The 22972-nt window shown below is 34.8% G+C and overlaps 1 protein-coding gene across 2 annotated transcripts in view; it reads right to left on the reverse strand.

Annotated features, from left to right (window-relative positions):
• The window catches only part of pkhd1l1.1 (PKHD1 like 1, tandem duplicate 1), a 73080-nt gene that overhangs the window by 38149 nt on the left and 11959 nt on the right, over positions 1-22972 (reverse strand). For both annotated transcript variants that reach the window (XM_022667340.2, XM_022667339.2), the window contains exons 16-37: positions 22477-22636; positions 21363-21498; positions 21042-21185; positions 18466-18620; positions 17479-17589; positions 16663-16821; positions 15403-15527; positions 14604-14758; positions 14341-14504; positions 13092-13227; positions 12829-12983; positions 12300-12422; positions 10951-11056; positions 10042-10149; positions 9172-9336; positions 8263-8384; positions 7440-7569; positions 5483-5675; positions 4186-4328; positions 3130-3234; positions 2584-2772; positions 697-867 (exon numbers count right to left, since the gene is read on the reverse strand). In XM_022667340.2, the coding sequence (XP_022523061.2) occupies positions 697-867; positions 2584-2772; positions 3130-3234; positions 4186-4328; positions 5483-5675; positions 7440-7569; positions 8263-8384; positions 9172-9336; positions 10042-10149; positions 10951-11056; positions 12300-12422; positions 12829-12983; positions 13092-13227; positions 14341-14504; positions 14604-14758; positions 15403-15527; positions 16663-16821; positions 17479-17589; positions 18466-18620; positions 21042-21185; positions 21363-21498; positions 22477-22636 (3155 nt within the window). The remainder of the gene's footprint in view (positions 1-696; positions 868-2583; positions 2773-3129; positions 3235-4185; positions 4329-5482; positions 5676-7439; positions 7570-8262; positions 8385-9171; positions 9337-10041; positions 10150-10950; positions 11057-12299; positions 12423-12828; positions 12984-13091; positions 13228-14340; positions 14505-14603; positions 14759-15402; positions 15528-16662; positions 16822-17478; positions 17590-18465; positions 18621-21041; positions 21186-21362; positions 21499-22476; positions 22637-22972) is intronic.

Here is a 22972-nt window from a genome sequence, read left to right on the forward strand (position 1 = left end):
TCACATTTACCCATGTGAATGACAATAAGGGTAAAAACATACATAGTATAGGAATTCGTATTTAATTATTAATTCCATCTTTAATTTTGCTGGGTAATTGTCTCCAATAATACAAGCCCAGCCTCCCATATACTGAAACATAAAGTCAAACTAATCTATCAAAACTAATTTTACATTACTGATAAATAAATATATATATACATATATATATAAAAAATACATGATTTTATACCATGGTAAATCACAGACTCCCCTCACAGCTCTCCACAGCTCTCTCTCACACATTTATCACAAAAACACGACAGAACTAAATGCACAGGAGAACTAGTGATGCTAAACCGGCGAATCTCTAGAGATTTGGCGAATACGCACATGAAGTGAGTCCAAAATGAATGAGTTCATATAAAGCAACTAAGTAAAATCTGAGTTTATAAATGTATGACTTAATTATGTCCTTAACACTTAACTATATAAAGTGTTTCAGTACTGCAGACATCAGTTTTGCTGGTCATGCAGGAGATTTTTGTGTTTTGGACCTGTGGTTCTCTTTCTCTTTTTACCTGATCCCATTGGCTGTATATTCAGTGCAGAGCTAAAGCAGCGAATTTCACATCTTTGATTTTGTGTCCAAGTGTTCTTTGAAGCAACAACAGGGTTTTAAGGTGCATGGTCTATTTTCATGATGTGTTTTTGTACCTTGATTATGAAGAGCCTGGAAACCTGCGACAGTGACCTGTAGCCGACTGCTCCTCTCCTCGCGAGGCCGGACGTTCACCACGCCCTGCATGGTCCTCTGATTTAGTGAATCAATAAAGCCGCTGCTGAAGTAGTACACTCCAGGAGCGGTGAATCGATGTCTGAACATCCCTGTGGATGATAGGAGATGAATGTTTGGTAACACTTTATAATAACTTTCATTAATATATTCTTAACGAATGATCAGTAGATGTGAACAAAGCAGTAGTTCATCAGAATTTGAATATTAACAAATGCTCACACATGAGACTTAGTTATCAGCATGGATATTCATATTAAAAATGTTAGCAAATCATAAGCTCATCAGAATTTGAACATTAATAAATCACTAGTAAATGTGAATTTTAAACCAGGAAAATGTTGATCAATTGCAATTCATGTTGCCAATGCGTTTATTAGTATTTATAAATGTGATTGCAACTTTTTAGTTACTTAAAATGTGAAAAATAACAGTTTTTAATCATTAGTTAATGATATATTAATGAAAGTTGTTATAAAGTGTTACCGAATGTTTACACACAAACACATATTCCCATACACACACATTCCTGCATGGAAGCAGGTTGAGTGAAGATTCCATTGTCTTCTTTAAAGATAAGACTAGTTTTAGCCCTGAGAACAGTCAGGTAATCTAGAGGCTGACATGCAGTAAAATACAGGCTTTAGTCTGTCACTGTGCCAGACTAAACACTGGATTGCTATGGTACACTGACAGTCACGCGATAATTACAGTTCTGTAATCGTGTAAAAGTGAATAATTACTGTACAACCATCAGTTACAGTAAGAAGGTATGTTAACCTTTTGAAACCCTGCTTCCTCATATATGGAGACATTGCATTTCTGCTTCTCTGCACTATTATACTTCATTTTTTACAACATAAACCCCTATTGTAGGATTATATTAGTTTCTCAGGAGGACGTCTCATCAGTGATAAAACTCATGCATCTGGACTGAAATTGAAAAAAGAGGACAACCAGTGAGTTTTTGGCTTTTTAGGCTTTTTTCTCCATCACATGACATCATCACGGCGTTCAGTAGCTCCTCCATTTCCACTCGCTGTTGTGTTTTTTTTACGTGGATCTCTGTGGAAACTGTGGCGCACCCAAAGTGTAATCACAGTGCGCGGCAGTGGACAGATAGCTATTTTATTAAAGGCGAGGAGACGAAACTCAGAGATGTGCGTCCGTATTGGGATTAATCGCGATTAATCACGCAATTCTATTGTAATTCATTTAATCGATTGACACCACTTGACAAAACTTTTTTTTAAGGGTTTATACACTTTTTAACCAATAAAATTCCAGACTTTTCCATGCCTTTTTTTTTTTTTACGAAAAATCAGTGCAGACATGAGCAATAAAACCAAAAATCAACTAAAACTATAACCGATTTTCATCAATTTTAGGTTTAAAATAAATTAGATAAAATGTTGAATTTTTTTTAGTAATAAAATGTGTGTGAGATCCTGAGAGCTCCATTGTGTAAAATGGGCTAAATTAGTGAATTAATTCTGAGCTGAAGTATTTGTAGCTCAAAACAGATTTTTTCTGTCGACAAATGGAAACACAAAGATGTGTAGACCACACTTCCATGACTTTTCCAAAACTTATCCAGGCCTGGAAACTGCTATTTTTCAATTTCAACTTTTCCAGGTTTTTTATGACCGTACGAACCCTGTTTTTTGGTAATAGGACTTCAGACAAATATTTAATTTTGCTTGTTTTTTAGTAAATTTGGACAGTAATTTTAGTGGATCTCTATTTCTAATGTTTTAAATTGACACAGCTGTATTAGATACTTGGTATTTATGGTTTAATCTCTGTACCGGTGGGTGTGGGGGCGTTTCCGCTGATAAAGGACACTTCATCATAACCAGTGTTGCTGGGATTTGCCACGCTAAACACCCTGTAGCCCAGGCCTGTGACAAAAGCTGGAGCTGCCCACTTCCACTCCACCGTGTCTCCTACAGATGCCATCACTGTGGACGGGCTCCACGCATACCACTGTCCGTAATCTGTGGAGAAATTAATACATTATATAATGTATATATGTAATATACAGACAATGACATTATACTTAATTGTTTCAATATTGTCGCTGTCCAATGAAAAACACTTATCTCCAAAACAGCAACTTTACAGGAGAGAGAAAAAACCTTGTAAACTTTCAGTGAAAGTCAATGTAAAAAAAGTTTATTTCAGGTCATTTTGAAGAGTTTCTATTGGTCCGTTCAGCAAGAAATTTTGGTACAGTGTAAGGAACAGTTTGGCTGTTCAAATTATGCAGTAAATAAAAATCGACAAAAATGGAGATAAGTGTTTGTTTATTGGACAGCGACGATATAAAAAATGTATATTGAGAATAAACCCACTGGGGTCAATGCCCTGGTTGGTGACGGTGTGTGTCTGATAGTTTATCTGGGTCACACACTCCAGCTGATTCTCTCGAGCCGCCGTCACCTCACAGAGTGTGTCTCCTGCAGAAAACAATAACCATAAGATACTTATAGCAGAGCTAAATAATGAACCACAGCATTTACTCAAACTTCAGATTCTGAATACGTTTCTCTGATTTTGCTATTTATAGGTTTATGTTTGAGTAAAATGAACATTGTTGTTTTATTCTATAAACTACAGACAACATTTCTCCCAAATTACAAATAAAAATATTCTCATTTAGAGCATTTATTTACAGAAAATGAGAAATGACTGAAATAACAAAAAAGATGCAGAACTTTCAGACCTCAAATAATGCAAAGAAAACAAAAAAGTTCATATTCATATTTAAGTTTTAAGAGTTCAGAAATCAATCAATATTTGGTGGTTTTTAATTACAGTTTTAATTTCATGCATCTTGTCATCATGTTCTCCTCCTCCACCAGTCTTACACACTGCTTTTGGATAACTTTATGCTGCTTTACTCCTGGTGTAAAAATTCTAGCAGTTCAGTTTGGTGGTTTGATGGTTTGTGATCATCCATCTTCCTCTTGATTATATTCCAGAGGTTTTTAATTTGTTAAAATCAAAGAAACTCATCATTTTTAAGTGGTTTCTTATTTTTTTCTGGGGCTGTATTTCTATAGTGCAATAATACATATGCGGCTCCTGCATATGCTTTATATACACATGTTAAAAGCTCTTTAACTTTTGTTGTATTTATTATTGTTTTAATGTATATTTGATCATGTGTGCAATACAGTACTGTGATGCTGCAATTTCCTTATTTTCTTTATCTTATTTCGTCTTATCTTATCTTATCTTATCTTATCTTGTCTTATAATTTATCTTCCAATTGGGGGGTACAATTCAGAATAACTTACGATAATTCCATGCATCATATAACCACACTAGAATATTCATGTCTAGTAGTATTTTGACTAAAATCTAGTTTAATTAAAGCAGAAGTGTAGAGATGATTGGTGGTTTACCTAGTGAAACTGTGTTGTCTGTTAAATCAGGGCTGAATCCGGATCCGGTGATGGTCACTGAAGTGCCGCCATGTAAAGATCCATGATCAGGGGAAAGACCCGTCACCTGCAGCACATACTCGATGGTCGTGTCCAAACCAGGACTGAATTTATGTTAAACATGGATATAAAAAGAAAGAAAATACTTAATTATAACATACAATCAGTATTCAGTTCATACTGATAAAAGATAAGAGTTATTTAAACCCACAGAGTTTGTGGATAGTTTTATACACACATGTTTAATCCAGATTAGGCATGCACAATATATAATTTCATGTTGGATTAAAATATTATCTAATATATTAAATATAACACATGTACACAGGTCAATAACTGTGTCAATAATAAATCAAAATGACTGTTCTAAAACAGGGTCATATACGGTAAATCTGCAGATATAAACAATAGAGAGGGCAAGGCAAAAATCGCTAGTCGGAAAATAAAAAAGGTTGCTATAGATGATAGATGATAAATTTAATACTAGGTAGGGAACATAGCAAACTAAGGGGTATTTATACTAGACAGGCCAGGTGCAAACAATCAGTAACTGGGGGAGTGGGAACGCCGTAGCACCACATAATCAGCAGAGTCAGCGAAGTACGGAGTAAGACCAAAGTAATTAGAGAACAATTTAACACACTGAATAAATATATTCTGTGGGAACTTTAGAAGCTAATAGCGTGACAGTAAAACATTTGTTTATATTTGTTTAACTGCACAGCATTCTTCCTCATTTGTTTATGGCTTCAGAGATTTACAAATAATTTTGTAAATTTTTTTGAGTACCATGACCATTGAGTAGGGTCATGAGTCATGAATGCTGACATTAATGGGTGCAAGAGAGGATTGCAGTTCTTTAGATGTTGTTGTGGGGTCTTTTGTGACCTCTTGGATAAGTTGTGGCTGTCCTCTTGGGGTAATTTTGGTCGACCAGCCACTCCTGGGAAGGTTCACCACTTTTCAATGTTTTCTCCATTTGTGAAAAAAGGGTTTTAACTGTGGTTTGCTGGAGTCCCAAAACTTTAGAAATTTCTTTATAACCTTTTCCAGACTGATAGATCTGAAAATTTACTTTCTTTCTTTTGTCATTAGTTCCTGAATTTATTTGGATATCGGCGTTAAGTCTAGATATTTGAGTATCTTTTGGTCGACTTCTGTATCAGACAGGTTCTATTTAATCTATTTGAGTGATTTCTTGATTGAGAACAGGTGTGTAAGGCTTGGGTGTAACATAATAAAACATGTTGTATGGTACCTGATTTCAGGATAGCCCCTGTTCCCTACGTTAACGCTGACATTGTAGGCACCAGGGGGCAGTGTGGGTAACAGGCAGGTGATGGTTTCGTTGGTCCAGGTAAGCACCTCACACTCCATGTTACCTATATAGACCGAACATCCGCTGGTCTGGTTCTCGAAATTGATTCCTGTCACGTTCAAAGTCCTGTTTCCTTTAACACACAATGGAAAATACTCAGTGTTACAGACAATAGGGGCACTTTCTTCATCTTTATCTACTATTATCTTTTCAACAAACCGTCAAATAGATGCATCCTAACAACCGTAAACACCGTATGACACTTTAGATCACAGTGACAGATTTCTGTCTTCTGAGAAAAACAGGACAGGTGAGCTCACAGCCAATAATATCGTTTCCAGGATGTTGAGAGGGGCAGTAAAAGCCCGTCGCTGCCTGGAATTTGCAAGGTGCGTCACAATTATGCAGGCTAACGCTTGCACAACGCTACAGGACACAAAGAGCACTGTCGGAGGATTAGAGCGGCTGCACGAGGGGGAAAATAGCATGAGACACCTGATGCATGAACCTGTTTTTAGTGTCTACGATCTGGGGTCATGAGGGTTAGATAGAAGCCTATAATTATACAATAATTTAACCATAGAGTTATGTTCATTATTGAGGAACAGCAATGGAGTTCCCCGGTCAGTTTGATGTCTGAAACAAACAAAAAAAAAATCCTAAAAAGCAGTGCGAATGTTTCTATTATTAACTCCATTTTTAATTTGAATTCTCTTTGTTTTAGTCACATTTAATCAATTTACATCATGTTTTATCCATGCTTTATTCTTATTTTATTTTATTTCCGTTTTTTTGTTATTGTTACATGCTTTTGTAATTTGATTTCTCTGTGTATTATCTAATGTAAAGCACTTTAAATGGCCGCTGTGTATGAAAGATGCTATATAAATAAACTTGCTTTCCCTTATTAACTTCATTACTTATAATTCTATCAATATTTAGTGCAAAGGTGTTCCTTACCTCTAACAGGTAATGCTTCAATAAGGATCATTCACTCGTTTTTCTTGTTACTTGTTTTAAAGTTTCAATACTTTTAACATTACATTAACATTTTGAAAGACCCCGCATATAAAACACAATAGTTTTACACAACTATAAAACTTAAAACTTCAGTTTCTGAATCAGTTTCTCTGATTGTGCTATTTATAGGTTTATGTTTGAGTAAAATTAACATTGTTGTTTTATTCTATAAACTACAGACAACATTTCTCCCAAATTACAAATAAAAATATTTTAGTCATTTAGATTTTTTCCATTTTTTTCATGCATTTCAGCATGTTCTCCTCCACCAGTCTTACACACTGCTTTTGGATAACTTTATGCTGCTTTACTCCTGGTGTAAAAATTCAAGCAGTTCAGTTTGGTGGTTTGATGGTTTGTGATCATCCGTCTTCCTCTTGATTATATTCCAGAGGTTTTTAATTTGGTAAAATAAAAAAACTCATCATTTTTAAGTGTCTCTTATTTTTTGGTAGCTGTACATGAGATTTGTATGTATTATGCATTTTATGTTGATTACACTAATTAATTAAAGCAAGCAGAACAGGTAGAAACACTAACTAGTAAACAGTAGAACAGTGTTGAACTAAAGAGCCATTTAGGGTCATTCAGGTCAAATCAGATTTAGGATGGAACAAAGAGTCTGATTTTTAAATAGTAAAATGAGCTTCTATGCTAAAAACAGATCTGTATTTATAGTTTCAGTATTGAACTTAATATTTATAGTCTGTTCACATTATATGTATATTAAGTAAACACACAGAACAATAGGCTGTCTGCTACTGAGTTTAAATATAGAAATAATTGTGATCACAAACAAATGAATAATGTTATTTATATTATTACACTGTGATGTATTTAACCACAGGAATGCTTTGATGTCTTTGATGTTTCTTACCGAACACTGGTGTTGTTTGTGGTGTTACGTGAGTAACGATGGCCGTCAGGGCGTAGGTGTACGTGAAAACGTCGCGTGCCACGGCGGACATTCCTCCGCTTTCCAGAGTCACGTTCTGATCTCCAGATCCCTGAGATATAAACATGCATTCATTTTATATTTATAATGTTTTTTTTTTTGTTTTCATTTGAATTTTTTTTTATTACTGAATTTATCACATTTGATAAAAATAAAAACATATAACTTAACATGAACTTTCTTACTACTACTACTACTTCTACTACTACTAATAATAATTAGAATTAGAATTATGTACTGTATTAACCTTCTGAGACCCGAACTCATGCATGGCATGCATTTTTTATTTCTCTTTATTTTGCTATTTGGGCTAGTTTGGGCACCTGATTAGTGTAAAAACAAAGAATTATATTTTTACATGGTGTAATTTCTGAAAAAAAAAAATATGTCCACATATGAGGACTTCAGTTCTATATTTCGATAGAACACAATAAAGTTGCATTAAGTAATGAGTAAAGCAAGTGCTGCTTTAACACGAAGACATAACAAAGTAAAGAAAAATATATAATATTTACTGTATTTAATGTTTATTTAAATTTCTGAACAAAATCAAATCTAAAACCTGCTAAACTCTTCTGCCACCACTAGGTGACAGTATAATGGTAATGGCCTCATAAGTGGACACCAGGCCTTTATAGAGCAAAATTTAGTGTTGTGGTCTAGACAACCCAAAATGTGATGTCCACACATGTGGACGCCAGGTCTTAGGAGGTTAAATATGAACACAGAGATCTGGTGAACTTACTGCAGGCACTCTGCACCTCAGCTCATTCAAATCCACGGAAATGACGTCACAGGAAGCGTTCCCGACGGCGGCCACTGTGTCAGGACCAAAACCATCCCCAACCACGGTTATGACTGTTCCCCCTACAGAGCAACACTCAGGGATTAGTCATATAAGCATATTAGCATAATAGCAAAAACGTTCTATATCAATATTTCACTTTAACATAATGTGAGTCTGATTTTTTTTTACATTATGACAAAAATTCAATCAGAAATGGACCAATAAATATGCTCCAAAATGACTTTTTTTTATTTTTCATCCAGCGTTGACGATCATTTCTTCTATAAAGTCGGCATTTGGGACATACAATGTACTAATTCTCTTAATTAATCGTGGGTGTGGTTAATTCTGGGCGTAACATGAAACCAATAAACCAATCAGAGTGTCTCTTGCTCATCATTCCCTTTAAGAGTCAGGTGAGCTCTGACTTTGGTGGATTGCTATTTTAATGGTGCAGCACTGACCTTCTTGTTCATGCTCTAAAGGTATATAGCAATGAACGACTAACTGTTGACTGTTGTCAGGGTTTAAATCAGTCAGTGGAGCTCCTGTGTTTTCCGTTGCCAAGATAAACAAGCAATAAGCCAGAAATGAACCTGAACACACCTCATCTAAAGACCACCACGCCCATCAGTGTAGATTTTTTCAGAAGCGCTGTTGCTATGTAAACGACACTGGTGCAAGGCATGAAAATAGACTGTTTGTGGGGCTTAAGATAGCAATGAGCATTGCGACGAGCCTTAAGCAGTCTCAAATTCTCCGACATTCAGTAAATTTGCACTTTTCATTATTATTTAAATATCACTCCTCTCTAATATAAATTAAATTAGACTTTTCTGTGTTACACAAGTGATGCTTCCAGTTTACCAGTGACGCTGCCTGCAGTGGGATTTATGGAGGTCACTTCTATCTGGTAAGTGAAGTTGAAAGGGTTTCCTCCTTGGTACAGAGCATTTCCCAACTGAGGGAAACTCACAGAGACCGGATACAACCCAGCCCTCGCTGGACCAACAGTACAGGTGAGTGATGTACCTGTAACACGCAAACAAAACACACAAACAACACAGAGTTCACGACCCACTTTTATAGAATACAAACCAAACAAATTTACTTTTGAAAAACAGCCTTCAACTCTTGCATGGCATGCATGTTTTATTACTCTTTGCTATTCAGGCACCTGATTAGTGTAAAAAAGAATTATCGCTTTATATGATGTAGTTTCTGAGAAAAAAAATGATGTCCACATACGAGGACATTAGTTTTATATTTCGATAGAACAAAATAAAGTCGCAATGAGTAATGAGTAAAGCAGCCTTTTCTGCCTGAGTGCAAAACAAAAGTAGAAACAACAATTGTGCCCCTTTGAGCAATATTTGAGCTAATTTGAAGTGGTGCTTCAACACGAACGAAGACATAACAAATTAAGAACATAAACATTTACTGTATTTACTGTTTATAACATATGACAACTCTTCTGCCACCACTAGGTGTCAGTATAATGGCCTCATAAGTGGACACCAGGCTCTTATAGAGCAAAATTATTTAGTGTTGTAGTCTAGACAACCCAAAATATGATGTCCACACATGTGGAAGCCAGGTCCTAGGAGTCTAAACATACATGTGCATGTAAAGTTAAGAGCAATTTAAAGAAACTGAGGAGAAACATGAACACAAATACAATACAAAACTACAAACTTAATAATTTGTTTTGTTGGTTACTAAAAGTTTAAAACTTACTTGTAATTTGGAGAACTGAGCACGAGACATTTCCTATCTGCACTGAGGCATTTTCACCAACAAATCCAGATCCTGAGACGGTCAGAACTGTTCCCAGAGAATTGGCTCCTGAAACATATCATATGCAGTATATGAGCAATTGTGCTCTCTCAGGGCTCCGGCAGCTGATGGCAAGCTGCATGACCAGGATTCGAACCAGCAATCTCCCGATCATAGTGGCACTCGGCCACTCGGTGCCAGACATTATTAATATATTTAATAAAAGGTCATTGCTCTTTTTAGTGATGCAGCAAATATTTGGCAACCAAAAACATTTGGAAGTTGGAAGTTGGACAGTTGGAAGTTGTTAAAAAAGTGAAATGTATTATTTAGAATGAGTAATGATTAATTTAATTGTTAAGAAGTATGTTGTGTATTGTAATATTTCCTCTATTGTTAGGATTTTCTTTTTCAGCAGCAGCAGCAGGCCCATAATTAAACGAATGAATAAAAACTTGTGAAAACTACTCTTTAAATAGGATGTAATTGCATTATTATCGCATTATTATATTATTATAGTGTTATAAATTGTCTAAGAAGAAAAATAATATTGTTTATCAGAATGTTATATATTTTTTATCATGAGGAATGACTAATTTAGTTTTTAAGAAGTATGTTGTATATTGTAGTATTTCCTTTAATTTTAGGATTTTTTTAGCATCAGCAGAAGGCCCACAAACAAATGAATAAAATAAATAAATGAAATAAATAAATTAAATCAATAAATTATTAAATAATAATAAAAAAAAAAAACTATTGTGACTCATTATGTCAGTTTTTTTTTTATATTTTGCTCAGCAAAATATGAGTTGATTTAGATTTCTGTGAAATAAAATTTTATAAAATGATCTAAAGCAGTTTTTTTTTTACCTTGTGAAGGAGAAATCCCGGTCACTGTCGGGGTTTTAGCCTGACTCCAGGTGAATCCACAATCACCTGAACAGACTGATGGGATCCCGTTGATGAAAACTTGTACCTGAAAAATAATAATAATAATATTTTTAAACTCATATTTATGATATTTATAATAAGACAAAGGTCTTATTCGGTTTTATTACAGAAAAATATATTTATTTCTTTGTTTTAATCACAATACTTCTATTATCAATGAGCTTCTACTCTCAGAAGATGTTTAGAAGCTGAGGTCCAACATTAAAGGAGAAGTCTGGTGTGAAATGGACTTGTAATAAATGGGTTGTAATAAAACGTGAAAATAAGTAAAAAGTTTTGTAGAATAGCCTTTAACTCTGTTCTCCCCAGAATTCCCAAATATGGCACTTTTAGCTGATGCTCCCAACAGACTTACAATGCAAGTGATAGGGGCATAGATTTTCTCATGCAAATAAATCATTATTTTTTACACCATTATCAGGAATTCTGAGTGACCATGACATTTAAAATGAAACACTTTAAAACTAGAATTTTTCTAGAAATATTTTATGAAAACTCTGTTTATACACACAGTTCTGTTTATAAAATAATTCTAATGAATGCATGAATATTATAGAGATATTTTCAGCAACAGCTGGAATTCATGTATTTTAACAGAAATAATGTATATATTTATATATATCAAATAAAATCAAATAAATATGTGCTAAGCATTTGTTAACTGGTTTTGCAAAGTAGTCGCTAAGGTGCTGCTATGATATCTGTGGTGGTTGCTATGGTGCTGTTAAGTAATGTGTATGTATCAGTCAGTAAAGCAATTTTTTACCTAAAAATGAGTTATGAACGTGCACAAGTTCTTAAATGTCAGGGCTCTCAGAATTTACTCAGAAGCTACTTTCAGTTTGTTAATGGTGTAAAAGTAGTGGTGAATTATTTGCATGAGTTACTCTATGCCCCTTTCACCAGCACTGTAAACCTGTTGGAAGCATCGGCTAAAAAAAAGCTCTGTATTTGTGAATGCTGAGGGGGATCATGTTACAAGCCAAGTCCGTTTCACTCCGGAGTTCCCCTTTAACAGACACAGCGACACAATAAGATTAATGGTTAATTATGGATTAGAAAAGATAATCTCCTTTAATCCACAATTAAACATTAAGATGCATTATTATACAGCCCTGACTCCAGGGAAACAACACTGAATCAAGCGACACACCTCTGATAAAACCGTAGTTAAAGATTAAGAAGGTAGATAGATAGATAGATACTTTATTAATCCCCAATGGGGAAATTCATATGTCCAACAGCACACAAATAAGAAACAAACGCACCTGAGTCTTATTTGTTGGGACACGTAGGAAATCTCCCATAATCCTTTGCTTGAAAAGGCCTCCCCTCTCCACAAACTGTGCTCTCACAGAGGGGTTTACTCCAATGACAGCAGAGTCGTTAATCTGCGAAAGAAATAGAAGAACATAAAATATAAATGGTGATAATGCTTCATATTCCACATGCAAGAAAAAATTTAATAAGAAAAGAAGTTTTGTCATGGTTGTGTAGCAAGGAGCAGATGCAAATTTAAAATTTTATTCTATTGAAAATATAGACGAGAAAACAAACAAAGAACTAGAAATTAACAAATAAACACGGAGTACACAGGAAAACACATGCGACCTTAACAAACTAAAAATGTACAGGAACCAACATAGGAAACAGGAAACACAGGACTATAAATTCACACAGACAAAACAGGAAACACCTAGGGGCAGGTAACGAGGGGGGCGGAGCTACACATTTCTGTACTTATTACTTTAATAAACACATTTTTTTTTGTTAAAAAAGTGATGCACTGGTTTGTACCTGCAGTAACGGCTGGCTGCCTGGCATGGTGAGCCACGCAATCGTCCAATAGTGTCCTTTACAGTCCCCTGTCCCCGTCACGCTTAACTGTCCCAGATCTGGAATACCCTGAAGAGCAAACTTCAGGTCATCTGCACTGATGTCCACTGGCAGACCTGTAACACACAGCCACACTCATTTCACTTTATTCACTTTATCTAAAACAGCTGCAGATCTGACATAAGTAAAAAATTCCTTTTAAAGAATTAAACAGGTTTTCAGACCTTCCACGCGCTGACCGAAGCTCTCCACGCTGAAGGTGCCGCTGAGGGGAGGGCTCGCTCTCTGGGTGCGGTTCACGGTGACTGTGGTGTTATCCTGACTCACCACCACAACGTCCTCTGTAAAAGCGTGTCTCCGCTTTAAGATAAAAAAAAGAGAATTGTAGAGAGTTGTAAAAATTAGCAACATCTAATTTTTATGTTGAGCATTGTGATTTTATTTTTGTTCTTAAGTTTTCTAAAGGACAAAAAACAGTTAGAATGCCCTTTTATAATTTATAATCTTACAAAAATCCAAATTTTTCCATTAAAATGATTGATTGATAAAAATGCATGTAAAAATGTAAAGGGTCAGTTCGAAATTTAAATGCTAAAATGATAAAGTAACTTATAATATATATATAATATACAGCTCTAGAATGTTTCTGAATCAGTTTCTGAATCAGTTTCTCTGATTTTGCTATTTATAGGTTTATGTTTGAGTAAAATGAACATTGTTGTTTTATTCTATAAACTACAGACAACATTTCTCCAAATCAGATTCCTAATAAAAAATTCATTGGTCATTTAGAGCATTTATTATTTGCAGAAAATGAGAAATGGCTGAAATTACAAAAAAAAGATGCAGAGCTTTCAGACCTCAAATAATGTAAAGAAAACTAAAAGTTCATATTCATAAAGAGTTTTAAGAGATCAGAAATCATTTCAATATTTGGTGGAATAACCTTGGTTGGTTTTTAATCACAATTTTTAATTTCATGCATTTTGGCATCATGTTCTCCTCCACCTCCACCAGTTTTACACACTGCTTTTGGATAACTGCTTTTGCCACCACTCCTGTTGCAAAAATTCAAGCACATAGTTCCATCTTCCTCTTCATTATATTGCAGAGATATTTAATTTGGTAAAATAAAAGAAAATCATAATTTAAAATGCTCTCACTCTGTATATATACAGTATTTCACAAAGGTGAGTACACCCCTCACATTTTTGTGGATGTTTCATAGTATCTTCCCATGACACAAGACTGATAGAATGTATATTTTTCTTCCTGAAATGAGGCTGAACAGGAAGTTATCGGTGGTGATGTACTGGAACTGGTGAGAAGGATGTGGAGATGTTTCGGAAACGCCACCCTATTAGTAGATTGATTGACAGCTAAATTTTGACATTCGTCCAAAAACAACCACTACCATCATTACAACACATCAACCAGAACCAGAACCTTAACCATGCTTATTCTCATACTCACCTTCAGGAAGCCAACCTGGATTAACGGGAACCCAGAGGCACAGTAATACGGCGTGGCGGTGATCTCGAACGAGGCGATCGGAGAGTTCAGCTTTTGCACTGAGATCTGCTGAAAGAAACGACCAGAATCGGCCAGAGCTGGCGGCCTTCTTCTCTGGACAACAACTAAAATAGAAAAAGATCAAAAAGAAGACAGTCTAACGTCAGTATCTTTTAGAATAGCACTTATTAAAAAAGGATAAGTAAAATTGTTTGTTTAAATACCATTAAGATCAATCATGGGAGCTTTTCCGAGCCGAACTGCGTCTACGTAGTAATCTCCACCGTCCATGTTCAGATGCAGCTCCATGAGTCTGTGGTTCCTGCCAGGGAACTTTGTCTGCAGGGCAGCTAAAAGATCCACACATGTGTATTTCCACCTGCATACACAGAATAATGAAGTGACCTCTGATTAAAGTTTTTTTCCACTAAAATGCACTTTTTGTAGTTCTTTTATATTCTGATATACAGTAGGTCTCTCTTCCTCATTGTCTGCAGCAGCTAGTAAAAGAAAATATTCAGAAAAATACAAAACGAGCTGATCAGGAAAAGCACCGTGTCTACATCAACCCGTGAATTAGTATTAATGGCCCCGCCCACCTTGGTTTGGGACCGCCCACAAACAGAACAGAGCTAAAGCGAGGAGCGACACACCATCTCGTCAGATAGGAGATAACTAACAGTGCTAGATATTGAACAGCATGCAGTTAATTTCTGTGTTATTTGTGCGAATAACACATCAGTGTTTATATACTTTACCCAGTAATTCAGAAAAGAGCCAAGAAACGGTTAAAATGGTTAGAATTAGTCTATGGAGGAAAAACACCACCAGCCAAGTACAATTGAGATAGGTAGGTGTATGTTTAGAATAGTTATATTTACACTAGTTAAAAGTAGTAGAAATACACCCCAGGTTCTCATCTCTGTGAGTAACTATAGGTTTAAATAGGATCTCCTGTGGATTTGGCGTTTTTTTATTTACAGAGACTCTAAGACTCTAGGTCAGTGGCTGAACTGCACTTACGCATTTCCCTGCTCGAACACTGAATAGATGGTAGTGGTGAGTTGGTAGGTGACTCCTGTGCTGTTCAGATAGGTGAACACCAGTTCCAGCCCGTTATGTAGGTAGCCTTTATATGCCAAGCAGAGCTAAAACAGAAAAAGAAGAACACATGTAAATACTAAAAATCTTTATAATTTGAAATAAAGACTTTATAATTAAGTGGAATATTAATGTCTTTATTAATGAGGTATTCTTTTATTATTTCCTTTAAGAAGAAAACTGAAAATGGAAAATTACATTATTTAGCTTGTAAGTAGGGCTGGGTCTCGTTTTAAAGTTTTCAATACTGATAAAATACCTTGATTTCCATATCAACCCCAAGCAATACTTTTTTCATTACCTTTTTATTAACTAAAAAATACAAAAAGCGATAATAATTCTCACACAGCGTAACAGCCGACATGAGTAATCTCACTCTCATACTTTTCTCGAATCATTCTGCTAGATGAAGTTCAAGAGAGAGCGAGAGAGTTTGAGAGTGAGAGAGAGAGAGCGAGAGCAATAGTGAGAGAGTTTAATAAAGAGAGCGATAGTTAAAGAATTTGAGAGAAAGCGATACAGTGAGAGAGAGTGAGACAGTGTGAGAGAGAGCAAGAGAGTGAGAAAGTGTAAGAGCGAGAGAGTGAGAGAGAGTGAGAGAGAACAATAGTGTGAGAGAGAGTGAGACCGTGAGAGTGAGAGAGTTTGAGAAAGAGTGATAGTGAGAGAGCGAGAAATAGAGTGAGAAAGACAAAGTGTGAAAGCGAAAGTGTGAGAGAGAGTGAGTCAGTGAGAGTGAGAGAGTTTGTGAGAGAGCAATAGTGAGAGAGTTTGAGAGAGACCAATAGTGAGAGTTTGTGAGAGAGTAATAGTGTGTGAGAGACCATTTCACCAATAGTGAAAGAGTTTAAGAGTGAGAGAGTTTAAGAGAGCGAAAGAACTCTGCGCTGAACTCTCTCTCTTTGTTTTTAGAACCTTTAAGTGCGTTTTATGCAAAGTTTTGAAAATAAGAATATTTTTTATCTTTCAGTACTCAGTAATACAGAAATATTTTAGTAAATATCATTTTGATATTAAGTTTTGATCCCCAGCCCTAATTGTAAGGATTAGTCGGACTCTTGGGTTCTTTGAGTCATCCGTTTTAAAGTCAGCATTCTGTATATGAGCTACTCTTCTGTACTGTTTCCCAGCATTCAGTGCTTTTAATAATTAGCTGATACACATGATGAGATGAGTTCTTACTGTGCCGTACTGCAGAAGAGGAACCGTTCCATAGGCCACTCCAGACGGGTTCACGTCATCTAAACTAAACAGAACATTTGGGTTCTTCAGGGACCAGCTGCCACAGAACGCCTCGTCATCATTAACGATCGTCCCTCTGTTGTTCCAATAATATGAGAACTGGAGAGAAGGGTGAGAAATTCTTTTAGGGCTAAACATCTGAGTTCTCATTTATGCTCAACATTAAATACAATCACAGTCATTGCCATTCCCTTTAAGAGTCAGGTGCACTGACTGATTTTGGGGAATTGCTATTTTAACGGCGTAGTGCTTTTGCTTATCTCAGCAGAGGAAACTGAGCTGCTGGTTGACGCTGTGAAGGAGCTCTAGCAGCTCATTTACGGGAACAGCAATGTTATTTTATTTACTATTCTGTTTATTTTGATGTAAAAGTTGTTTGCCAGGTGTATGTGTGTGTGTGTAATGAGCGGGAGTGTATATGTGGACCATCTGCGTAGCTAAGATAGGATTGGATGTCTGACTGTTGACTGTTGTCAGGGTTCAAATCAGTAAGTGGAGCACCTGTGTTTTCCAGCATCAAGATAGCAACACGCCAGATATATACCTGAACACACCTCACTTCCAGACCACCACGCCAATCAGTGTAGATTTAATCGATATTTTATTTAATCGCTACAGAATAATCTTTTTTAATCTTTTTGAACCACTAGAACGTTGCTTGCAAAAAGCTGGAGACTTGTACAAAATGAACCACAATGAACACCTTAAACAACCTTTTTTGTGTCCAGCTATTTTTTGTATATTTTCTGTGCTTACCCCAGCATTAGTAGTCTCATAGTCTCTGAAATATTTAACTTGGGAATTCTCCACACTCAGAATCTCCTGAGGACATTTGGCCGACACCATTTCCTTCACTGCGGAGAGTACCTAAAGAGAAAGAATGACACACAGCGTTATTGATGCATCGCACCAAAAGTGTTAAAATGACCACTAGTGAGGAATCTTCAGCCTGCTAAACATGTGTGAGTGAGTGAGTGATTTGAAAACAAATCCATGAGGTGCTTCACACTTACATATATGTAAAAAAAACTATTTTTTATGTAAATAAGTGTGTATTCTGTATAACGCAAACATTAGAGTTCACTGCCAAATATTAAATAAATGTAAACTCGATATATGAGTGGATTTCACGTTTTTGTCCTGTTCTGTGTCTCTCCTGCCAGTCTCTGTGTTTTTCCTATTGTCTTATATTGTTTATATTTTCTCCGCCCTGGTCTTCAGTGCTCCCACGTGTGTTCATTTGTAACTCCACCCCTCGTTACCTGTCCCTGAGTGTTTCTTGTTTCCTGTTACTCCTGTGTGTGTATATATAGTCCCTTTATTTCGGTGTCCCGGGTCAGTTCTTATGTTAGGCGAAGCAAGGAGAGGACGCAAATGCAAGTAATATTTAATTTATTTAAAAGAAAAATTAAAACAAACAATAATTCAAAAGAAACACATAAAGAAAACATAGCAACTAAACTGACGTAACGATGTACTGTACAAGAACCGACACGGGAGACTGAAGCAAAGGAACTATATGAACGCAGACGGAAGTAACAGGAAACAGGAATCACCCGGGGACAGGTAACGAGGGGGCGGAGTTACAAATGAATGCAAGTGGGAGCACTGAAAACGCAGAAGAGGATGAGAACGAGAGTGACAGTGAAATTATTCCTTCCAAAAGATTAATAAAATAAATATGTGAGCATGTTATGGTTATGGAGGAATATATACAGAATATATGTTTAGAGGTGAACACACCTGAGGGGCTGAAGCATTGTAGGGCAGAGGGCTGGATGGAACGCCATCCCACAGCAGAGTAAAGCTGCTCAGGTCAGATCTTCCTTTCCTGATCTCTTGAACTGTGATGTTTATGTCTGACCAACCTGTCCAGTATTGAAGATCCTCAAAGTCACCTGACATGGACATAAAAAAGGGGTTAAACAGACAGTATAGCATTTAATACTGTACTATATACTGTACTACATAACCTCAAACATTTTTAATATTACAATTTTTCTACGCTTTCCTCAACTTTCCCAGTCTTTTGTTGCCCTTGTTTTACTTCTTTGCAACGAGTTGCAGAATCAAACTCAAAGTGAGTGAATATTTAAGCAATAATACATTGCACAATATATTGGCACATATTACACATTATGGCACAGACCTCGAGTGTATTATTGCGATATATTTATACCACAGTTCCATTATTATCACTGTTTATTGAAAGATTTTAAAGAGTTAAAGAGGAGGAGAAAATAAATAGGATCTGTTTGGTTATAAAAACTAAATAGAATAGTTCCATTGCTGCTCTGTTTGTTTGTAGCTGTGCTGTTTGGTTTGTAAGCGCTGCATGGTTGCTAGGTTACCTGTATGTGGGCGGAGTAATACGTACATGGAGAGCTTTGGTTACAGGAGTGCATTACCGGCTGATAACTACACTCATAGAACGCCTCTCAGCCAATCACATTGCAGGGTCGGAACTAACTGTGAATGTTTTTAGTATACTATTATAAAGAATGTATTACATGCCATCCATGTGTTGAGACAGTGTAATATGTGTGTTTTAACACCTGTGTTCTAGGAAGTTCCGGTTCAAAGTAATTTACATCCTGTATAAAAGGTTTCAGCTTGCTGAAGTTTACTAAAAGAATGGATTGATTCAGTAAAAATAAATGAAGTAAAGTTTACTAAAAGAAAGGATTGATTCAGTAAAATAAATGAAGTAAAGTTTACTAAAAGAAAGGATTGATTCAGTAAAAATAAATGAAGTAAAGTTTACTAAAAGAAAGGATTGATTCAGTAAAAATAAATGAAGTAAAGTTTACTAAAAGAAAGGATTGATTCAGTAAAAATAAATGAAGTAAAGTTTACTAAAAGAAAGGATTGATTCAGTAAAATAAATGAAGTAAAGTTTATTAAAAGAAAGGATTGATTCAGTAAAAATAAATGAAGTAAAGTTTACTAAAAGAAAGGATTGATTCAGTAAAAATAAATGAAGTAAAGTTTAATAAAAGAAAGGATTGATTCAGTAAAATAAATGAAGTAAAGTTTATTAAAAGAAAGGATTGATTCAGTAAAAATAAATGAAGTAAAGTTTATTAAAAGAAAGGATTGATTCAGTAAAAATAAATGAAGTAAAGTTTACTAAAAGAAAGGATTGATTCAGTAAAAATAAATGAAGTAAAGTTTAATAAAAGAAAGGATTGATTCAGTAAAATAAATGAAGTAAAGTTTATTAAAAGAAAGGATTGATTCAGTAAAAATAAATGAAGTAAAGTTTATTAAAAGAAAGGATTGATTCAGTAAAAATAAATGAAGTAAAGTTTAATAAAAGAAAGGATTGATTCAGTAAAATAAATGAAGTAAAGTTTACTAAAAGAAAGGATTGATTCAGTAAAAATAAATGAAGTAAAGTTTACTAAAAGAAAGGATTGATTCAGTAAAAATAAATGAAGTAAAGTTTACTAAAAGAAAGGATTGATTCAGTAAAAATAAATGAAGTAAAGTTTATTAAAAGAAAGGATTGATTCAGTAAAAATAAATGAAGTAAAGTTTAATAAAAGAAAGGATTGATTCAGTAAAAATAAATGAAGTAAAGTTTAATAAAAGAAAGGATTGATTCAGTAAAAATAAATGAAGTAAAGTTTACTAAAAGAAAGGATTGATTCAGTAAAATAAATGAAGTAAAGTTTACTAAAAGAAAGAATTGATTCAGTAAAAATAAATGAAGTAAAGTTTAATAAAAGAAAGGATTGATTCAGTAAAATAAATGAAGTAAAGTTTACTAAAAGAAAGGATTGATTCAGTAAAAATAAATGAAGTAAAGTTTACTAAAAGAAAGGATTGATTCAGTAAAAATAAATGAAGTAAAGTTTACTAAAAGAAAGGATTGATTCAGTAAAAATAAATGAAGTAAAGTTTACTAAAAGAAAGGATTGATTCAGTAAAATAAATGAAGTAAAGTTTACTAAAAGAAAGGATTGATTCAGTAAAAATAAATGAAGTAAAGTTTACTAAAAGAAAGGATTGATTCAGTAAAAATAAATGAAGTAAAGTTTACTAAAAGAAAGGATTGATTCAGTAAAAATAAATGAAGTAAAGTTTACTAAAAGAAAGGATTGACTGAAGTTCAGTTCACTTATTTACTCTGTGGAACTTAATTTAAGTCTTGAAACCGAGTTGAAGTTACTTTAATGTATCTGAAATTAAATTTACTTAAGATAAAGCAGATAATGCAGAAAGTTGCAAAAGTCTTTTTCTAAGTAAATTTTACTGATTTTTTCATTATCTGCTGATTATTTGCTGTATCTGCTGATTAACTCCCCTGTTCTTACCTCTATTAGAGTTGAAGGTGATGTTATACTCTGTCTGTGTGTCCAGGTCCTGCTTTGTGACGGAGACGGTGTCTGGCGTGATGCTCCACAGAGCGTTCAGCTCCGCCTGCACCACCTCAGCAGGTGCGCTGACCGGAATCGGCCCTGCGGCCAGAAACAGGAGAAACGTTGGGGTTAGAAGTGAATACTGAAATATGACACTTCTGATCAGCGTAACTGAGGAGTAACTGTCAACAGACGGGTATTAATAGCCTTTCAGACCAACGCTAACAAAGTTTCAGCACATCGCTGAGAAAAAATAAAGAGCTGAAAGGGAAGAACCTGTTCTGGCGCCTCCGTAGCCGAGGGCGTAGTAGGAGGAATCGCAGCTGTTCAGTGAGAAGCAGTGGCTGCTGACTGTAATCGTCTGGATCTCTTCTACAGGAACAGCTGAGCTCCAGCCCTCCAGACTAACCACCTAAAATCATAAACCCAAAAACAAACAAACCACTGAAAAACACCACAAGCCACAGATATGAGGGTAAACATGCGATAAACAATGAGAAAATCTGTGTGTATACAGAACTGTATAGAGAACTAAAGAGTAGAGAACAATCAAACATTAGCATCAGGTCTAGGCCATGGTGGAGAGGAAGGAGTTTTGATTGGTTGATTGGTTTGTACAGGTAACGAGTTCAAACAGGTGCAATTAATACAGGTAATAATGATGAATAGGAGGAAACAGATTATTAATAAAAAACTAAAATCTTGATTGGTACTGATCGCTACATGATCAAATACGTATTTAATGCAACAAAATGCTAATTAAATATTTGTTAACACTTTCTAATAACTTTAACTTTAAATTAATATACAGCTCTAAAAAAATAAATAATTTGTTGTATTTTTTAAATTAATTAATTAATTAATTTATTATTTATAAAAAAAATAATAATTCATTTTTTTTACTTTGATTTCTATGTTCTTTTGGTTTATTATTCATTTTATAATTTCCTATCATTCTTATCTTATTTTACTTTACTTTTAGTAACAATATTTTACATATATTTTATACATATTCTGCTTTTAATGTGTCTGTATTTTGTTTTTATGGTCTTTTAGACTCTTCTTTATTTTCTTTTTTTATCTTTCAACATATGTTTTTTTATTAATCTATATTAAATGTTGATTTAAATTTTGTATTTCTTTTAATTATATTTTTTACTATTTTGTTCCTTTATTGTTTCTAATTTCTTATAATTTTTTTTAATCCCTTTTATGCTGTAAATGCTCGGCTGCATTGTAAATAAGGGTCACCCTGAATGTATTCCTGTATTCCTGAGTGAAAATAAAGGTTGATTGATTGGTTGATTGATATTTCTAAGTCAATATGAGATAAATGGCTTTAATAATAATGTTCTCATGTGCTTAACATTTCTTTTCTTCTTTAACAGACCTGCTTCTCATCCCGAATGTCGTAGGTGGCGCTGATGCTCTGCTTCTCATTAACCGCTTCCATGGTCTGCTGAGCCGTAAAGGGGCTTTTCTCCTTAAAAAATCCCACATCAACTGAAGCTACACTGGTGTACTCCTGAAACAGGACCTCCATGTAGTACCTGTAGAGATATGATTAATAAAAGGCGTCAAACAGACCATGAACAAAATATAATAAAAGAGAAAAAGAAATATCTGATTATCTATTTTTACATTTGTGGAAATCGGTTGCCTTAAAAAAGTTAACATAACTTAGAACATCATGTTATTACAACTAAAGTGGAAGTTGATTTAACTTGTTTATTTTGTTATACTGTAAGACCGGATAAGTTGAGTTTACTTAACTTTTTTAAGCTCAATTTTAGTAAGTATAGGGAATGAAAACTTGAGTTAGTTATTACAACTAAAGTGGAAGTTGATTCATACACCAATAAACCACACAAGCACATCATAGTCTC

The sequence above is a fragment of the Astyanax mexicanus genome, chromosome 3, assembly GCF_023375975.1.
Source record: "Astyanax mexicanus isolate ESR-SI-001 chromosome 3, AstMex3_surface, whole genome shotgun sequence".
Taxonomy (NCBI): Eukaryota; Metazoa; Chordata; class Actinopteri; order Characiformes; family Acestrorhamphidae; genus Astyanax; species Astyanax mexicanus.